The sequence below is a fragment of the Sciurus vulgaris genome (assembly GCF_902686455.1).
Source record: "Sciurus vulgaris genome assembly, chromosome: 16".
Taxonomy (NCBI): Eukaryota; Metazoa; Chordata; class Mammalia; order Rodentia; family Sciuridae; genus Sciurus; species Sciurus vulgaris.
The window spans coordinates 51900496-51916982 of record NC_136477.1 but is presented as its reverse complement, the minus strand read 5'-3'; the positions used below and the strand labels follow the sequence as shown (position 1 = coordinate 51916982).

The following is a 16487-nucleotide window of genomic DNA, read 5'->3' as shown; positions in this document are numbered from 1 at the left end:
GTGGTGATGAGAGAGAGGAGTGGGTCCTGCAGACTTCCTGGAGACCAACAGCCTCACTCAAAGATGCCTTTGCCTCCTGCAGCTGCAGAGATCCTGTCTGTCAACCAGTCTAGATAGACCTAGAAATAATGCCAACTAGTCAGGCCTGTGAGGATTAGAGTTTGGGGCATTTAGCCCTAAACCAGGTCTCATTCATTACCTATGATTCCCCAGGCAGGTGTAGCCCAGTTCCAGTCTATTCCTAAGCAGAACTGACTTCTTCTGTACCTTCTAGTACCCTGCCCCAGATATTCCAATCTTCTGGATTGAATCCGCTGGGTAGAGGAAAATAAATATATTCCTGTTAAAAGGTGCACTCGTGTAGGGGAATTTTGGATATGTAAAAACATATCCAAACATTTTTATTATGTATTTCATTCAAAAGTCATAAAAGTTTCATACGAACAAATGGAGCTTTCCAAAGATACATCAAAAAGCTGAAGTTTGCCTCCAGCCCACCTCTGGAGTGATGAGTTTCAAGAAGCCAGTGAGCATTTTTTGGCTACATAGGATCTTAACCAGTAAAGGGAAAAAGAGGACCTAGGTAGAGAGAGGAAAGGTGCAAAGGCTCAGAGAAGGGATTTCACAGGTCCTGCTGAGAAGAATGAAGCTGGAGAACCAAGGAGTGCAGCTCCGAAAGAGGCAGGGCAGAGTGGGGACCCAGGCAGCCACCTTCTGTCCAGGGAAGGCTTGCAACCCTCCACAGCTATAGGTACTCATGTGGACTAACTGTTTTAAGAACAGAGTGAGCTCTTGCAATAAAGTTGCTCTTTTTAATGAAATTAGTAAACTTTTTGAGATTTGGTAAATAATAAGGTCGTGTTACAGTTTTCTGATTCACACTGAGAAACTGCCAACAAAATTGCTAACCATTTAGTAACCTAGAAGATAAACACAGATTGGCATGATGAGGATAGCCCACAACTAACTGTGGGACTCCATCAAGCAAGCTAGGACAGGCTGGCAGCTGGAGTCTGCAGCTGGCGCAAGCCAGAAGATGTCCTGTCAGTCTACTAGTTCCTGACTTTTTGGTGAACTTTCTCAGATAGGAGAGAAAGGGGATGCTCTAAAGCAAGTATGCATGGAATTAAGCCCAACAACCTGGGCATCCTTGGAGGTGTGCTGTGTGCATTTGTCACATGTGGTGAGGGAGCAAAGCCATGGAGGAACATAGATTTAAAGGACTGGGGTCTGATCAGACACACAGGTTTGCATCAGGTGTTCCTGAAGAGAGCCTAGGCTCAGCGACCACCCAGCTCCCTCCTTTTCTTCCCTGGCCCAGTGCCCCTCTCCTGACCTGGCAGTTCCTTCAGAAGCTGTACATTTTAAGAAACATATTTTACATCCTATGGCCACAACTAGAAATTGGTTCTTCCCCTCTAACTAATTCTTTTCCTAAGGAAACGCTTCAGTAGAAGCAAGGTGATTTTGCTTGATGATGTTTCTTTGCAACCTGCTCTGCAGTGGCTTTTTGCCCTGCCCAGACTGCCCACAAGAGAAAGTCCAGTGTTTCAGATGATTTGATCTGTTATGACTTCACAGATGATTCCTGTAATGGATTTAAAACTCATGAGACTGGTGGACCTGTGTTGAAAATGTTTAGGATTAGCATGTGGTGTTAACCATGGAAAGCGGTAACCCCAGGCATGCAGGCGTTTGGGTACTTGGGACTGAAGTAGTTGTGCTGGACTGGGGTTAAAATGTCCTTCCTCATTCTGTGTTCCTTCACTATATCATGTGGAAGAGAAAAGAAGTGTGTGGCCCCTGTGTATGTCTTGTTGTGCTCAGCAGGGACAGGGGCCCAGCACTGAGTCACATGGTGCCTCTCTTACAGGCGCTCCCATATGTCGCCCTCCTTATTGCCATGCTGTTCTTCATCTACGCAGTCATTGGCATGCAGGTATGTGCCAGCCGCTTCCTTGGAACCCTTTTGCAGGAAAGCCCCAAACCTGTGGAATGCTTTACCATGGCCAGGTAAAGTAGAAAGACAAATGCCTTCGTTGCTAAAGAGGTAGGAACATAAGAAAGATGTGATCCCTTAGGAGTTCCTGAGGATAGAGGCCGTGCCAGGAAAAATCAGAGCCAAAGAACGTGGAGAGGTGTAGATATGCCAGGTAAATCTGTGTGTCAAGGCATCCCCACCCCCACCTGTGCCTCAGAAAAATTAGCTGGTTGAGAAGACCCATGACTGTTTTCAGTGGTGGGTGATAGAAGAGGAAATCCTATACTGAAGGAAGCCATAATTGTCAATGTGGAAGTCATATTTTCTGCACTGATGTAACTCAGAGGATACTTAGTAATGCAAGAAGTCTGATATCCTGAAATGCTATTCCTTATCATAAGTGAGATTCTCATTTGAAACAAAATAACTCCAGATTCTATGATTAGGACTGAACTGGGACTACTGTGGCACCTCAGCTCTCCAGAGAGTCATGGAAGCAGGCTTCTCTGTGACCATGGTCAGTCCTCCTGGGGCTGAGAAAGGGATTGGGCCTCATTAACAGCTGGGTCCTAACGTGTGCAGCTGTGGTGGGGGGGACTCAGTGGGTGGAGGGAGATGGAGAGCAGTATGTGGCTGTAGATGTTCACGTGGGCTCCTTGAAGATTCTCCCCTTGTACAGATGCTGTCTTCCTGATCAGGGAAGAGTGTAAGGAAAGGTGAGATGATTCTAGGGAAAGAGAGAGAGTAGTATTTATGTATTTTTCCTGAAGGCATAGAAGTATTTTCAGGTCTCTAGGTATCTTACCAGGAGTTGGGAAGGGAGTGGTCATAGTCAAGGCCTTGTAATTGAGCAGTGTGTGACGGATGCCATGCACCAGGGAGGGTCTTATGTAACATATAAAGGAGGTATCACAGGGCCCTGTAAACTACATTGCACTCCCCACCCCAGGTTCTCCTGGCAGGCTCTGCCAGACATCAAGTTCTTCGGAAACGTTGGTCTGCTTCCTGAGTCCCAGGAGGAAAGCTATTTACTCACTTCTCATTGCCCTGGAAGTACAGCTCACTCTCCTTCCAGAGGGTTGAAAGCTCCTGCCCGCTGGCACCACCTTTGTGTCCAGCCGGGTCTTTCATTTATCTCCTTGCCATTCTTCCTTTCATTCCCCAGGACACCTGTGCTGTGTTACCACTGCCCTTTGCAGGTGGTGTTCCCTTGCCTACAGCACTCTTCACCATCTTATCACCTGATAAGCTTCTACTTATCCTTCCTTTCTTTTTTTAAAATTTTTTTAGTTGTAGATGGACATAATACCTTTATTTTTAGGTGGTGCTGAGGATCAAACCCAGTGCCTCACATATGCCAGGCAAGCGCTCTACCACTGAGCTACAACCACAGCCCCCTTGTCCTTCATTTCTAAGCTTAAATGTCGCTCCCTCTGGAGGTCTTTCCTGACCCCAGGTCCTTGGCTTTGAGTAGATGAGCCTGTCCCCACTTCCCTGCAGGTGTGGGCCGTCCCACCACTCACCATGTGTTGTCATTGCCTGGTCATCTTTGTAGTCCCCCGAGTGGGGACTCCCTTCAAGATGAGACTGCCTGTCTGGAGCACTGTGTTCTCAATGTTTAGGCTAATGCCAGGCACCTGGGTGCCCAGAAGATCTCACTGAATTAACTAAGTGCCAAGTATCCTAAGAAAGCTCCAGTTGGTCAAATCTATCTTCTTTCTAAATTCATGAGTTTTTTCATTTTCTGGATGACTGTGTTAGCTTTTTATCACTATCATGAAATACTTGAAACTTTGAAAAGGTTTACTTTGGTTCACAGGCTTGGAGGTTCTAGGACACGATCAGTTTGGCCCCATTGCTTTGAGCCTGTGGAGCGACGGCACATCATAGCAGGAGTGAATGGTGGACCAAACTGCTTAGGGCATAGCCGGGAAGTGAAAAAAGAGGGGCCAGGGCCCCACAGTCCCGTTTGAGAGCACACTCCCAGTGACCCACTGACCTCCCACTAGGCTCCATCCCTTAAAGATTTTCCCACTTCCCACCAATGCCACCCTGGAGACCAAGCCTTCAAAACACAGGCTTTAGGGGACATTGAAGATCCAAACTCTAACAATGACAACATCTATTTTTTTCTAACAACTTCTCCACCCAGATGTTTGGGAAAGTTGCCATGAGAGATAACAACCAGATCAATAGGAACAACAACTTCCAGACGTTTCCCCAGGCGGTGCTGCTGCTCTTCAGGTGACTGAGTCTGTGGGTGGTGCTCCTGGGCAGGTGTTCCCAATCTCTGCCTCGCTCTGGGCTCAGAGTGACAGAGGACATGTGTTATATCAGAGCAATGTGCCTTTCCCAGTAATCACAATGCCTTTTTGCTTTCAATTTTTTTGTATTCTTAGAAAACTAACATTTCTTCTCACAGAAAAATTTTGTCGTATTATTAAAACTGCTGGGGCCATTTAGATTGTGACTGGCTTAAGGTTGATCCACTTGTTGAGTTGTAAGTCCACTTACAACTCCCAAGTCTGGAATTGTGGAATACATATTTTTGCATGGAAGCATTTACCAAGACACAACAGGGATGACAGAATTGAGCGGAGACACAAGGACCTTTTGAACAACCAGTGGGGAACATACTAAAATGTACAGTTTCAAATTTTATGGAATTGTTTTTGGCCCCAATTACCTTTATAAGCCAATTACCTTATAGCAAGAACTTTCTAGAAATTATAGAAGTAATTTCCAATATCTCCAGCTATTGGGTAGCAAGTCATTTGCAAACTGGGACGTTTCCAACTCTTTAAATAAAATTAGTTAGGAGCAATCACTTAAAAATTATAATATGCATGTTTAAAGTTAGAGAAGACAGAAAAACAGACATTCATTTATTGACAAAAACATGGTATGATTACATCAAATGATTGTTATAAATCCAAGAGCCCTATATCAGGACCTCCAGTTACTGTGGTAAGTTGCATTAAAAAGTAAGTAGAAATTCCAGACTCTCAGTAATTCAACCTAGAGTTTATTCTGAATAAGAATCCCCCTCCAATGTCTCAGCCTTCAATCTCTCCTTCCCCCACTAATGCCCTTTCTCTTCTTGATCTGGAAAGGTGTGCAACCGGGGAGGCCTGGCAGGAGATCATGCTGGCCTGCCTCCCTGGGAAGCTCTGTGACCCTGAGTCTGATTACAACCCTGGCGAGGAATACACATGTGGGAGCAACTTTGCCATTGTCTATTTCATCAGCTTTTACATGCTCTGTGCATTTCTGGTAAGCAGCCACCATAGCTCTCCTCTGTTTACGGTGCTTGTGTAGCATTTGGAGTTCAGATTAGTGATATTGCCCCATCAGACTTCTGGAGGACAGTTGATGTGCTGGGCCCCCTTGGCAGGGGACATCTTGCTTGTCAGGCATGTCATCACCACCTTGGTTATGAGCAGAGACTGTGTGTTCACCAACAGGCTGGGGGTAATTACCAACAATCCCAGCTTCTCAGGGCTTCTGGTTCCTTTCTAAAACTTCAAAGCTGCTACACATGGCTTTAAGTGACTTCAGAGTATGAGTTATCTGGTGGCAATGAAATTATAAGCTTGCAGTGAGCTTCAGAACGCCAGCTAATGCACCCACCCACCCACTCCTGGGATGATTCCAAGCCATCCAGGAAAGCTAAAAGCCTGCCCTTTTCTTAAACATCACCCCAAGGGGAAGGTTTTATAGCCCCTCTTGGGTACTTAGAGATGTGGTTCAGGTACCTCATGTCCATGTAATTAGGAGGCACATAGCAGAGTCTGACAGTGCATCCTACTACAGCTGAAGTTCCCCCCTCTGATTTTCTTTTTCAGATTATCAATCTGTTTGTGGCTGTCATCATGGATAATTTTGATTATCTGACACGGGACTGGTCTATTCTGGGGCCTCACCATTTAGATGAATTTAAACGAATATGGTCAGAATATGACCCTGAGGCAAAGTAGGTTGGAAAAGAGTCCATCTGGCTTGGATGGGTCATTTTGGTTTTTGGTCTTTTTTTTTTTTTTTTAATTTTTTTGGTTTTTTTAGTTGTAGATGGACACAATACCTTTATTTTATTTATTTATGTGGTGCTGAGGATTGAACCCTGTGCCTCACGCAAGGGAGGCAAGTGCTCTACCACTGAGCTACAACCCCAGCCCTGGATGGCTTTTGTAATGTCAGCTGTGACTTTTGTGGAAGGTGGGGTGGGCCGAACCTCAGACCAGCTGGCACTGCCCCCAGACCTGATGTTGTCCTTTGCTTACAGGGGAAGGATAAAACACCTTGATGTGGTCACTCTGCTCCGACGTATCCAGCCTCCTCTGGGGTTTGGGAAATTATGTCCACACAGAGTAGCGTGCAAGGTGAGCATCCTGTTTGTGTGTCTGACAGCCTCTTTTGTGGGGTTCATAGCTTCATTCCATAAACACTTAGTGACACTCAGCCAGGCTTTGTGTGAGGCGTTAGGTCCATAGAATCCAGAGATTCTCCAGAGAAATAGAACCAATGAGATCAATATAGACGTTTGTGTGTGTGTGTGTGTGTGTGTGTGATGAGTATCGGGACATGCATAGATACATACATGTATATATACATCTATAGTGAGAGTCATGTAATTGTGGAAGCTGAGAAGCCCCCAGTCTCATCAACAAGTTGGAAACCCAGGAGAGCTGGTGGTATAGTTCTGCCTGAGTTCAGAGGCCTGAGAACCAGGGAGCCGATGATGTAAGGTTCACTCTAAGGGTAGAAGACTGTTGGCACACAGAATTAACCATCATAAAGGTGCTTCCAATTACCTGCCAAGTTGAACTGAGCGTTAACTAGAGAAGGAACGAGGGATAAACAGAATAAGCACCCCAAAGGAATATGACTCTCATCCAGCACTGGATTTCTCCTGAGGAACTTTTCTTCCCTTTACAGAGATTAGTGGCCATGAACATGCCTCTCAACAGTGACGGGACAGTCATGTTTAACGCAACCCTGTTTGCTTTGGTCCGAACAGCTCTCAAGATCAAGACTGAAGGTGTGTGTTCCCTGGGGACAGGACAGGTGGTAAAAGTGGGAGAAGTGGCCACCCCTAATCTTGACATTCTCAGGTGGGCTTTTTCTAGGTGAAGGGAGACCCCAGAAGGAGTGGGAAGAACAGTGGGAGTATCTGTGCTGAGCTGGAGGTGACCCTCTCCTCCCTCAGTCTTTTCTGCCCTTCCTATATGTTTCCCTTTGTCCCAGAGTATCTTGAGTTGATTTATCCCACCGCTTACTCTCGTAGTGGGAGAAATAGGCAAGGCATGGCGGCAGAGACAACCATCACAAGTGGGCCTACTCCAGCTCTCCGTAGTATTGTGTGACCTGCAGTGAGGAAGTTTGCTATTCTGAGCTTTTCTCTCTCCAAGAAGAACTAAATGCACCTATGCCAGGGAAGACCCTTGGGAGGAGCGAGGTGATGTGTGCAGAAGCCCCTCTGCACACATAGTGCACATAGTTAGCACTTGGGGAATACTAGTAGGACCAGCATCTTCCTAGCTGGACCCTCAGCCCTCCCACCCTGAGCTCTGTTCAGACCTGGCAAAGCGGACACTGTAGTGTGGCTCAGTAGCCACATCAGAGATGGAATGGAAAGCAGACTGCAGCCCACTGACAGCGAGTGAGCGGAAGGTGAGGAAGTGGAGACCTTGAGGGGAGCACTTGATGGAGGAGAGGGGAGAGGACGCAGCAAGGGACATGTGTCAAGTCAGGAGACAGGTGGTGTTTACAACCCCAGGGCTCCATGCAGAAAACCACCCTCTTCCAGTCCAAGGTGTGCCTCCTCTGGCTGGCTTGTCTGTACCTAGCCACAGGCCAGCATCTCTAAGGGTTCCAGAAGGCAGAGTGGTCTTACATGCCAGTACATTAGGTGGGAAGGCAATCATCAGCCCATGTGTAGGAACAGGCCAAGGTTATGTGGCATGGAAATCTTAGGCTGGTGAAGTTTAGGCTCAGCATCTTCCCAGCTGGGCCCTCACCTGGGGTGGAGGTAGACAGGGGGCAGCCAGTGAAGAGGGAAAGGCCGCTGGGCTGGAAGCAGTGGGAGGGGAGTAGGTCCCTGCTGTGAGGGGCAGGGACAGGATCAGAGGCAAGAAGTCCTGAATTCCAGTGTGAAACAGGAATGTTCCCACTGTGGAGGGACTTCCCCCTGGGCAGGCTCAGTGACTAGTGCTGAACGTAGGAAGGGCCTTTGACCCTGGCTGGGGAGAGCCCCGTGGGACGTGGGACGGAGGGCAGGGGCAGAGGCTGTGTGTCCTTCCAGGCCGGCTGGGACTGGCAGAGTGGCGAGAGCAGGGAAAGGGAGTTGGGAAACAAACAAGGCTTGTATCCCTCTTTGGCTTTTTGGATTTAGGGAACCTGGAACAAGCTAATGAAGAACTTAGAGCTGTGATAAAGAAAATATGGAAGAAAACCAGCATGAAGCTACTTGACCAAGTGGTCCCTCCAGCCGGTGGTCAGTGTAATCTCTTTCCTAAGTAGCTCTCAGCCAGGGCTTTAGTTTAGTGATAACAGGTCCAGAAAACCCAGACTGTGTTTGCAGAATGCTTTAGGTATCAGAACATGAGATGACACTAGAGAGCCCTTGGCCATTCAGTGTGATTATTGGGGCAATATAAAGACAATTCAATAAGAGTCTTCAGTGGGAAGGAAACCAAGACTCACATGGCTGGAGCAGGGGTTTGCTTGTTGGTAGAAGAGTTAATGTTAGAGAACAAGATCACAGATACAAAATGAAAATCCTATAAGCCTATATATATATATATATATATAAAAGGAAAAATATTTAAAACAAGTTTCCAATTATCCATCAGCATTTTGTTGAAAATTCATAAAAAATGGGTAGATTTCAGGAAAGGGCAATTTTGAAATGTTCTTATCAGGACTGAATTTACCATCATAATTACCAAGAATTATCAGGAGTATCCTTAATAAAGTAGAATTTACCCCCAGCATTGCACATATTTAGAGACATAACTAACAAGCATGCTTATTTTTCTTTTGTTTATCACAAATTAACTGACTAAACTTTTTTTGAATTTATATATAAAACATCTACATATCATATATATCTATATATATGTAATGTTTTTCCATTTTCATTTAAGTACACATGGATTTACAAGTTGAGGTGGTTGTTTTCAGACTTTCGTTTTCGAGTTTTAAAGGTGCAGGATCTGCTTACCCAGTGCCACCCACCAGCATTTTAGCCACCCCTGGCCTGGGCACAGTAACCATCTGGTGGGTTTCGTAACCAGCAGAACCTTTATAGTGTCACTACCCCTGCCACCTTCAAAGTGGTCTGGCTCATGTGTGGAATCTGACTCCAGAACCTGGGCCAGGACTATAGCCAAGGTCACTTCCTCTGAGAAGGTGACAGCCTGTGGCTCTTCGGGAACAGAGAGCACAGCATGTTGGCCTGTTCTGCTCCTTAATGTGCAGAGAGAACCAGTATGAACTTTTGTAACTGAAAAGAGCCACCCACAGCTGACATGGCCACCAGCTCAAAGCTGGGGAAAATGGACCAGAAAGAAATGATAAAAGGAAATGAAACAAACCTCCCACCATGAAACCCCTGGCAGCCCGGGGGAGAACCGATGCTGCACGTTTAAAACTCCTCTTTGGTTTTTGTTCTTTTCCTTTCAGCTGCACATCCAAGTGCTCGCATGGCTTAGATGAATTGCTTTTTTAAAACTGTTGTAACGATGTGCTTGAGCTTTTTCTGCAGCCTCCATTCCTTTCAACTCTCAGTCTTTCAGAATATTCTGAAGCAATTCTGTTTTAGGGTGGTGGCATGGAATCAGAGTTATCTCTTGCCAACTGTATTCCCCTACGATATTTCTTGAAATACGGATGCATGCTTCAGAACAGCAGGCAGCACCTGTCCGTGTACAACCCCCACCCTCCGTGAGCCTGAGCCTGAGGACCCGCTCCTTTCTAGTTCCACCGCACATCTCTTGAAATGCCACCTTCATTCAGACCACACACTCCTGAATTAATGCCTGGGTATCCCCACAGGACACACTTGGAGAGTGTTGTTCACTTTACTGTGAAACTTCATTTCTTCTCATCAGAGAAAAGTCCAGAATTTGGCAAAGCTGGTCAACTTTTAGCCCCACTAACCTTGTCATCGAGGTTAAATATTCTTCCCCTTTCTTGGTCCATAGCTGGACCTGGCTTTCTCTGTCGTTCCTCAGAGGGATTGAGTTTAGGATGACAGGTTTTAATTCATTCCACAGTGGCAGTAAAAGGCACTGTGATGACCGAGAAGGAGGCACTGGGGTCTTGGGAGGAGACTGAATGCTCCCAAGGGTCCATGTAGCATTGACTCTCATGCCTACTGTAGTGCTTATCAGGGTTTAATCTCAAGCACTTTTGCCACCAGAGAATACCAAAAGGCAGGGACTCTCAGGCATCAGTGGAAAGTTCCGGAGAGGGTTTTAGTATCTTTATTCATCATTCATTTCTTCGCTTGTCCTTCTATCTTCCAGTGGACCAGTGGTCACCAGCCTTTCCTGCATGCTTAGAGAATGATAATGTGTACCTTGCTCTGGCAAAACAGATGGGTAGCTCCAGAGGGTAAAGGTGTTGGTGTCCCCCACACTATACCCTGATCAGAGAGCACCAGAATGAACGGGGTCAGCCTCTGCCCCCGGGAGCCTGAGACTGGCAGATGTGGGGTGTCAGGATGCCGCTGGTGACATAGCAGAGTGAGGCGCTTGTCTTAGAAGTCTTTTCTGGCGGGAAGGTGATCTGAGACATCACTGAGTTATCTGGAGCTTCATAAAAAGATGACATCAGGAATGAACGATGGAGTACATGTTGGGAACTTCCTTTCCCACTCTCAGTGGCCTAGGGTCTCCAGCTGCAGGGACAGCCTGACCACTCCCTGGTCACCTCAGCTTGGAATTCCTCAGCTTGGAATCTTGGCTGAGATTCTCGCCTTGCCTCTGCAGGCTCTCTGCCATCCCATGGACTGTCTGCTTTCTCTTTAGAAGCTTCCTCTCCTCCCTGAAGGTCCTCCTGCCTTTGAGCCTTCTTTCCTTGAGCTGTGTCTTTGGCTCCTTGGCGGTGAAGAGCTCCCTGAGCTGACCCCATCTCTCTCCAGTCCTGAGCCCAGATGTCTCACTGCATTCTTTCTTTCTCTTCTTTCCTTTTCTGTCCTCCAGGGCATTGACATTTCTTGTCCTTAAGAACTTTTCTCTGGGCCCAGTCTCCCAATTACCTCAGTATCTCAGTGGAGATGACCTAGAGACCCTTGACTCCTGAGAGGGCCTGCCTCTGCTCTGCAGGCTTAAGGGGGATAAAGTTTAGGCCTGTGTTTTCTGGAAGCATCCTGGTGTGGAATGAGGGGACCCGCTGCAGGTAGAGCCACTATTTTTTTTTCTGGGGATTCACAGAGAGGACTCAGAACCCTGGAGTAAAGAGGATAGCCAAGGCATGGCAGGAGGAGACTCTCCCTGGGCCCCCTGGATGCAGTAGCCAGGCAGCCCAAGAAAAGGATATACTTATACTGTCGGCAAGGCAACTCCAAAGAAGCAGGTGGCCAGAGCTGGGCTGTCTGGAGGGAAGTGGTATGTAGGGAGGACCCTGGGCTCAAGGAGAACCACTGCCCTGGGCTCAGGTTCTGGCTTGACTGCCCTGAGTGAGTCATTCAACCTGTCTCCATCTGTCTGTGGGTGTGGAGAGAGGTGGGCATATCCAGTGTGCCAGAGTTGTTGTAAAGAGGGCTTGAGACCCATATGGAACTCCTCTGACAATTGGTATGGCACCCACAGATGCCCAACCACAGGGTCTAGCTAGAGCTGATGTTCTAAAGGCACCCTGTGCCAAATGGGCAGAGACTGGAGAGCAGAGCAGGTAGTGAGCTGTCAGCCCTGAATGGGCTCTGCGTGCCTCTTGACCATGGACGGTGCATCATGAGACAGTTTAGACAGACCCGAAACTGGTAAGGACCATGTTCTCCCAGGCAGTGCAGAGCCTGAGGTTAATGTTAGTGGCCCCTGCAGCACTCCAGAACTTCCCTGGTCTAGGTTTAGGAGGAACATATCACTTCTCAAACCAGACTGCTCTAAGACAGTCTTCTCACAAGGTAGCCCTGAGCAGCCTCTGGAAAGGAGGGCTGTAGTGGCCACCCGCAGCCAGCCTAGCAGTCCAGCTGGGGATGGCAAGGGGTTGGCAGCACCTCCCCTTGGTCACTGAAGGAGGCCCATCCAGAATGCATTAGTTGATGTGGTGGGTACCAGTGATCCCCACCTTGTCCTGCTCTAGGATCCACCTTAGTGAGTGCTGCTGTTGGCATCTCACAGCGCTCAGACCTGAGCTGACCCCAGCCAGGGGGACGAGTGCCTTGTGTCCGCCTCACAATAGTCCTCTCCCGTAGGAGGCTGTTCTCATTTTGCACATGAGAACACAAGCTCAGACAAGTCGAGCCCCTTACCCACATCAGTATGTGACTCTTGCAAGAACAGCCAGGCCAAAAGCCAGAGGCCCTGCAGCCATTCTTTCTCCCAGCCCCTGAGAGTCACACTCTATGGTCCCCAACCTCCCATCATGGTTCCCCCGCAAGGGGTGAGCTGCTAAGGTGGCCTTCCGCTTTCCACCCAGGAGACTTCAGCACCCTGCAGAGCTGGTGGCAGGCCTCCTAGGAGACCTGGGGGCACATGGACATGTCTGGGATGATTACCACGAGACAGCCAGAGCCTCTATTCTGCCTCATGCATCACCTTTTAAGTTGTCAGCAGAGTTCTGATTCCCCAGTGATTCATATTGGAGGTTGTTTCTGAACAAAGCAGAAATAAGCCCGGCTCCACCTCGAGGTTAGTTGGAGCGGTCACTGCAATGCAGAAAAGGGCCGATTCTGAGCAGAGGATGGGGGAGCTTGTGAAAATCTGGATCTGCAGTCGCTCTTCTGAACCTTCCTCTCCTTCCAGGCTTCTGTATGTCATCTTTCTAGATCTCCATTTTAAGGCATAGGGATTTGGGTGGTTAATTGCCATTGATGTTTGTGGTAATTACACATGCAAATCCCTATGCACAGGGGTGGAAATGTGGCCCACTAAGCCTTTTTGTTTTGTATCTTTTATTTTAAGCAAATAACCGAGATGGCATTTCACAGTGTTACTAATATGCTGCGCTATTAAACTCATGATGAACATATTACTTTCTGCAACTTTGAGTATCGGTTCATTTAACTGACTCTAATTTTGAGCCTTACCTGCTTTGCAAAGCCTTGCTTTTCGCTAGATTGAGCGTCCCATGTGGTAGGCTGAGAGCTCGGTGCCTTCTGCACCATCCCGCCCCACCCCTGCCCCAGCCAGAAGCGAGTGTTTAGGCTCTTGGTCCAAATGTGCTGATTCGGGAGAGCTATGTCTGGTCTCTCCGTTTAGATGATGAGGTAACCGTGGGGAAGTTCTATGCCACTTTCCTGATACAGGACTACTTTAGGAAATTCAAGAAACGGAAAGAACAAGGATTGGTGGGAAAGTACCCTGCGAAGAACACCACAATAGCCCTACAGGTGAATTGCCCTCTTGTTTTGTTTTCTCTTTTCACTAACAATGTTACGAGCTTATTTGAAATACTAGAGAGCTGACCATTCATGGTTGAGCAGTACCACAAGGATTTTGTTTAAACTGGGATACTGCACACTCCCCCAAATGTGGACTGGCCATTTCTGGCCCACAAGGTAAGTGCTTCCTCCCTTGCCTTCTCCACTGTGCCTTGCACCTGCTGCCGCTGGCCTGTGTGCAGGGCCCCCAGGGTGGCCATGGCAGGAGAGGAGTGAGTGCTGCCCTCACATCCGGTCCCTCCAGTCTTCTCCAAAGGCAGTGTCCTCCAGGCAGGCCCATCTTCCCTACAGCCCTGGGCTCAGGGTCCGGCTGCCTAGTGAACAGCTTTCCATCTGAACGCAAGTGCTTTGTTTTGTTTCTGTTTGTTTCTTACCCCACTGCTTGTTGGTTTTCGGTCCATTTCAGTAACATCCATCACTTCCTAGTGTGTACTATGCGTGTGCGTGTGTGTGTGCGTGTGTGCATGTGGCGTGTCTGTCTTGGTGTGTTGTCTTCTGATGGCCATGAGGCTTGCTGTGCAAATGCTGCTCATGCATCCAGGCCAGCCTCGGGCCCCTCTCCCCTCCTCCAGCCCAGGCCCTGCCACAGCCCCCTAGAAATGTGAATGTGGCTTAAGGAACCTTGGCATCCATGCATCTAAGGGATTTAGAATCCCAAAGCTCTGGGTGGGAAGCCGGCGTGTGGATAGGAAAGGAGTTAAAATAGAGACTTGCAGGAAGAGGGGTTGGGAAGAGCGGTTTGTGGTCAGTGATGGAGAAAGCAGGGCAAGGAGGGATGGAGAAGACACTAAGAGCAGGGAAAAGAAAACTACAAAGGTCAGCAAGCTGTCAGCAACCAAGCCCGTCATCTCTGCTACTGGAGTGCTTTAAGTACGTTGTGAGTAAGATAAATTCCTCCTTTTTTTTCAGTTTACGCCAAAATTATTTTTATGGCACTATTGTCACATGTCTCAAATGTGACCTTGTAGGTGTTGATAAGGTTCAACCTGGAACAGTCCTTCACTTTTTTCCAGGGACAAATACCCAGCCTTGCTCTGTGTTCAGAGTGATGGTAACTGTGAAAGTGGAGCCTTGCTTGTGATACTGCGAGAAAACCATGCATCCGAGTGGTGGCGAATGAGGAGTGTGGGGTGCCTGTATATGTGGCAGGCTAGCCATGACCTTGCCTGACAGTGACCGCTGATTCATGGTGAAATCTGTTCAACTCAGCCGGCCGTAGGCGCTGGGGGCATGCTGGTGGGGCAGTTGGACACCAAATCCCACTGAAGACAATCTCTAATCTTCTCTCTCTGATCACATGTCCTTTTGGTAGCTCAGAGAGTCACAGGTTCAGTCACACGGCTTGTTGCTATCTCAGAGGATCTGAGTTAAGTCATCTCACCTGCGTCCTGCTGATCTGGTTTGCAAAAAGGGCATCCCTCCTTCTGGATTGCAGTTCACAGCTAGCCTTAGGCAAAGCAAACTGAAAAGATGTGTTTTCAAATTGAAACAGGTCTCTGGTTCATACATTCTTGAGGGCAGATTGGCCATGTTAGCCTCCAGCAGAGGGAGAGATTAATATGCTTTTGGAAGCTCTTCCCCCAGAAGAAGAGACTAGCCAGATTTCTGAGATCAGTGGGTACCTTCTGCTTAGAGGGAACTGCTGGCTGTTAATGAAACTTAGGTGGTGGGGTCAGAACTTGACTTTCTAGAGAAGTACATCTTTCATCAATGGTGTATGTCAAAATTTCTAGTAATCGGCTTAGCTCTGTTACAGAACTTCAATTTTCTCTGAAAGACATGGATGATGAACACTTGGGTGCAAGTTTATTTATACCTTTTCCGAACCTCCAAGACTTCCCAATTAGACAGCTTCAGCGCTTGCTCTGGTGGCTGGATATAGAGTTTGATGTTATAAGACATGCATAAACAGCACGTGGCTGGGTAATCACATTTCACCTACGGGGTTCACTGAGCCTTGAGCTGAAGGACCAGATGGTGCTGACACGATGCCATCTTAACCCGTGGTCCTGGGTTAAATAGTCTATGGTGTGGTGTTAACATACTATTGAGGATTTTAGTCTCCTAAATGTTTTTCGTTTTCTAGAAAGTTTCATTTCTTGAGTGAAATTCAAATTAGAATTTCAAGCTATTCAGTATTTCAAGTTAGATGATACCAACACACATTCACATGGTTCCTTTGGGCGTTGATTCTAAGTCTATAATTTATGTTGAATACACAGCATAGACAATTAAGTTGTGTTCATAATCTTAACAGATAAATTCTGAAAATGCATTTGATTCTGAAACAAGTATTAAAAATAGAACTTTTTTGTCCCCTTGAAAGATAATTCTGTTTACATTTTTGGCTTCCTCAGCTGAAGAAGTGGCTCTAAGTGTGAATTGTTACTCCATGGTTAATTAGCATGAGGAGGCTTTCCTTCCTCACGAGGAACTATTACTTGACGATGTAGCAGTGGGGGAAATGGGGTCAGCGTGGGAGGAGTGTGCTGACTGCTGCTAGGAGGAGGACACACCTCTGGGGAAGCCCCTGGGGGTGGGCATGCCCGTGGGGGGGGCGGGCGCCCTGCCGCTCCGAGGTCAGGGCGCCCGCGGCTCGGGACTGAATGCTGGTGGAGTGGAGCGTGGCATTCGTGTGAGCAGGAGCGAGGACGTGGCGTGCGTGCTGGTGCTGCGGAGAGCGTGGTCGCTGAGCTTTGAGAACTGGGCACCCCCGTTCCACGGAAGGGCTTCCGAGGGCACACAGAGGCGCGTGGTCTTGAACCCTGTGGGCTCCGTCTGATCTCCCTCTGTTCAGACCAACTGCAGTCTGGCCTCCCCCCCAAGGGGCGTGGCTCGAGGCACTCCTGCCTCTGGGAAGGGGCTCGGCATCCCGCGTCCTCTGGCCTCTGTGATCTG

General features: G+C 47.9%; 1 protein-coding gene across 16 annotated transcripts in view; it reads left to right on the top strand.

Moving 5' to 3' along the window:
* Positions 1-16487, top strand: part of CACNA1D (calcium voltage-gated channel subunit alpha1 D) — a 317150-nt gene that overhangs the window by 279652 nt on the left and 21011 nt on the right. For all 16 annotated transcript variants that reach the window (XM_079115648.1, XM_079115636.1, XM_079115644.1 and 13 more), the window contains 8 exons: positions 1874-1939; positions 4134-4225; positions 5095-5254; positions 5827-5954; positions 6264-6360; positions 6917-7019; positions 8373-8474; positions 13408-13538. In XM_079115648.1, the coding sequence (XP_078971774.1) occupies positions 1874-1939; positions 4134-4225; positions 5095-5254; positions 5827-5954; positions 6264-6360; positions 6917-7019; positions 8373-8474; positions 13408-13538 (879 nt within the window). The remainder of the gene's footprint in view (positions 1-1873; positions 1940-4133; positions 4226-5094; positions 5255-5826; positions 5955-6263; positions 6361-6916; positions 7020-8372; positions 8475-13407; positions 13539-16487) is intronic.